Source organism: Hibiscus syriacus, unplaced genomic scaffold, assembly GCF_006381635.1.
Source record: "Hibiscus syriacus cultivar Baekdansim isolate YM2019G1 unplaced genomic scaffold, ASM638163v2 tig00116995_pilon, whole genome shotgun sequence".
Lineage (NCBI taxonomy): Eukaryota > Viridiplantae > Streptophyta > Magnoliopsida > Malvales > Malvaceae > Hibiscus > Hibiscus syriacus.
The window spans coordinates 235,732-239,367 of NW_024063511.1; the positions used below are offsets into that span (position 1 = coordinate 235,732).

The following is a 3,636-nucleotide window of genomic DNA, read 5'->3' on the forward strand; positions in this document are numbered from 1 at the left end:
GATCTTTCACCAAATGTAGACATCATTTTGCTTCAGAGATATTAGGCCCCCACTTTCATCCACTTTTGGCCTACCCCTCAATTTTTCTCAGCGGATTTATGCTTCTTATCAACTACAATCAATTTATATGATAATTCCAGATAACCCCTGATTGCAAACACAAATGGCAGCAAGAGACTAGGGTTTTTCATTTCTAAATCTGTCCAAACCAATTTTTAAGCTCATAACACACCTTCCATCATTATATATATATATAGTAACTTTATGGTCAAATTAAACTGCTGCTGCATGATTATGAACTTAGTTGGAAAGGCATAATCTGTTAGCTAACTAGAATTACTTCATCACAACAGAAGCAAGATTTCACAACACAAAGATGAAAATGTCCAAATTTACATGAATATTTTCTTTTTTTTAGCTTTAATATACAAATTATTTATCGAAGTTCAACAGAAAAGTAAAAAAGGGAAAAACAACCAAATGAAAGCAAAAAGCTTAAGGAAGAAATGCAACAAATTCTACGAACTTCAGCTCTCTACATAGCTGAAGCCAAAGAATATTTACAGGGAGGGGGGGGATTCATCCTAAAACATTCCCAGGGCCAAAACCCATATCACTGAATCTATCCTAACAATACATGTATCTCATTCTCAAGTCCCCAACGAGCCTACATAGTCTTAATACTTCTTCAGTTAACTCAAACTCGGACCGATATCCTACCACCTCAATCTCAAAACTGGCACGATGTACCGAGCCTCTGTATCTGCTTCTGACCTATGGTAATGGATTTTCGTTTGTTGAATGCTGGGTGGAGCAGCTCCAGGAACTTCTCCAGGAAGAAAGTCCACCCCTCTTCATTCATGTCAGCCAGCTTCACAAAGCTGGCACTTGCAGGAAGTTGCTCATTTGCACTCCTATGCCCAGAAGAGCTAGTAAGATAGCCATTTTCTTGTTTTGTTCCAGAAAATTTGTGATATTTCTGGTTCTTGTCACCTAAGCAGGTATCTTTGAGTGACATTGAAATTATGGAAACGGACGGAATCCTTTCAAGAGCTATGAAAGGAGAAAAACCATCCTGCTCGGCTTCTCCTTCACTTTCATCTTCCTCAAAGCATTCCTCCAGCTTTGGAAGTGGAAAACGGTTGTTATTCACAAATCCATTTCCAAATTGGATTGAAGCTCTGGTCATAATATCATCATTAGTCATTTTAGGGTTGAAGTCAGCTTCGGGTTCCTCATAGTCAATATCAAACTGGAACTCTGCATCACCCGCATCAGACTTTGGAGATGACAATTCCATCTCTGCTATCAGCCTCCTTGCCTCAAGACAAACAACCTCTAGCTCACTAGGTTCCTCCTCTCCAGTACGAAATTCTCTACTCATCATCTCACCAATTTCAGCAAGACAGAGACCAAAAGCTGCAGCTTCCTTGAGGAAAATTGTGCACAGCACCAGAACACGTAAGCAAGCCTCCCGTATCATGGGAAGCTCTCTTCTCAGCATCTCACAATCTTTTATAGGATCAAGCTTCTCTATATACTCGAGTTCATCCTCTGAGAAAGGCTTTGAAGCCTGAGGCCAATGAATCCACTCAAAGTATGGATCTTCCAAAGTTTCTGGCAAGCAAAGGCCATGATCAATAGGAATGAGTTCTACCTGACCAAACCCCCCAATTCCATCAAGCTTCCGTACTAAAATGTTTCCTGCATGTCTGTCTGTGTTGAATATTCGTATATCAAGTATCCCAATGCGATGCACAGCAGAAACGGGAAAGCTCGAGGTTCCATGATCACTAGCATCAAAGCCATGGGGTATAAATTGTTGGAAAGATGCAATCTTGCTAACCAGAATCTTTTTGAAAGGCTTATTTCCATTCACACCATTGTTGACATTGAAGACTGAATGAGTAATCTTTACCAGTGCTGTTGGTGGCACATTCGCAAAATGATCATAGTCCAAAAGGTAAGCCACAACTTCTCTGAAACCTGTCTCCCCTACCCGAACTGAACGTTTCAAACCTGGTTGTCCAAGGGCTTTCCCAACAAAGCCTTTCGGATTGTTTGGTGCAAAAGGTTCTTCATCTGTTGGCTTCACAATTGCAGCACTCTCACCTCTAGGATTCCTGAAGAAGTAGGCACCTCCTAGACCACTATGAACAGGAAGTGGATCGACACCCATCTTAATTGCCTTAACAACATCCTTCACCAGAACTTTCAATACATTAAAGCTATCGGAATGCCCCAGTATCTCAATAGGACCACTTCTATCTCTCTGCTGAAGATCCCTTCCTGTAGGCGAAAGACAAGGAGTAGAGGAACTTCTATGGAAAGAGTTCCGTGTTAGGAGAAGCGGAGAATCATTTCGAACAGCACTAAGATCGTTCTTCAACTCCACATCCCCAAAAGTCAGCGAGCTTTGCTCTGTAGGGAAATTGAGGGCAACCTGCAACCTTCTCTTAACCGTATGAGCATTGTCACTGCGATCTAACTCCATGCCCAAGACACAGCCAGTCTCAGTTTGAACGAAAACCCGTCTTCTCCTAGCAAGTTGCTTCCCTTCCATCGTATTGTCCCTAGGATATTCCCCTCTAAGAGGACTGTTAAACACTGCCACTGCCATTTGAGTTTGAACAGGACTGTCCAACTTCCGAGACATGAAAATACAAGAGATATCAATCACGGATTTCCAGGTAGCCGGGAGCAGAGTTGACAATGGACAAGAGATTCTTCCCCTTTGAGAAGATCTGAACTCCAAAGCTGATCAGAAATGGACCAGAAAAAACTCCAATTTTACCAACAACCATCAATCAATAAAACTAAAACCAAAAAAAACAACCCAAACAACTAAAAGACAACACCCGGTCAACAGACTTGGCACACCAAAACGAAGATCTAATCCCTACAGTACATTAAATCCGCCATCTTTAGCATCCATAAACAGATAGAGAACTCCAAACCAACCTGTAAAAAACAACCAAGATCTGAATCAAAGCCCTGATTTTGATTAAGCAAGTAATAGAATTACTATCACTATATATGCCCAAATACTCCCTAAATGGATAGATTTAGCCAAGTAAAGTAGCAGTTATCATAATCAATGCATTCATAAATCAAAAGCAAACAGAATCTCAAAAATAAATGCATTTCTTTAATCTATACAAGGAATCCATTAAATACAAGTAGGCAGGTATGAATACTAGCTTAAAATGCATCTATATTAACAACTGATCCAAGAAACTTCCACAGTCAATTAAAAAATGAAACGCCAAAAGAAAATTTAAGATTTTCAATTAATTCAAGAGATAAAGCATAATATGGATAAATCTCTAGGCATTGATCTTCAACGTTCCATTTTACTTAATACCCACACTAAACCTTAAACTCAAAAACAGTTTAAACCCAACGAATTTAAGAAAATTAACTTACCGGATTCCAAAATCTGAAAGAAAGGGAACAGTGAAATGTCGATTGAACTTTGAATCTGATTGGGAAACCAATGAGTTGGACAAAGAGTATGAGTCAGGGGGAGTGTAAAATGAGGTAAGGAATCGTCCAAGTTGACTCAGTTTTCTAAAGCTTCCTTGTCTCTCTCTTGTTTTTTTTTTCCTTTTTTCTTCCTGATTTCCTTTCAGCTCA

General features: G+C 39.8%; 1 protein-coding gene across 2 annotated transcripts; it reads right to left on the reverse strand.

Annotated features, from left to right (window-relative positions):
• Nucleotides 1-467: 467 nt before the first annotated feature.
• On the reverse strand, nucleotides 468-3,636 carry LOC120193360 (phosphatidylinositol 4-kinase gamma 5-like). Of its 2 annotated transcripts, XM_039195871.1 has the most exons (3): nucleotides 3,427-3,636; nucleotides 700-2,961; nucleotides 468-656 (listed from the first exon to the last, which is right to left on the reverse strand). In XM_039195871.1, exon 2 carries the CDS (start codon nucleotides 2,654-2,656, stop codon nucleotides 731-733), a length of 1,926 nt encoding a protein of 641 aa, XP_039051802.1. In that variant the 5' UTR covers nucleotides 2,657-2,961; nucleotides 3,427-3,636; the 3' UTR covers nucleotides 468-656; nucleotides 700-730. The 2 variants fall into 2 exon arrangements, with proteins under 2 accessions (XP_039051802.1, XP_039051800.1); XM_039195869.1 differs by lacking the exon at nucleotides 468-656 and having other exon boundaries at nucleotides 684-2,961.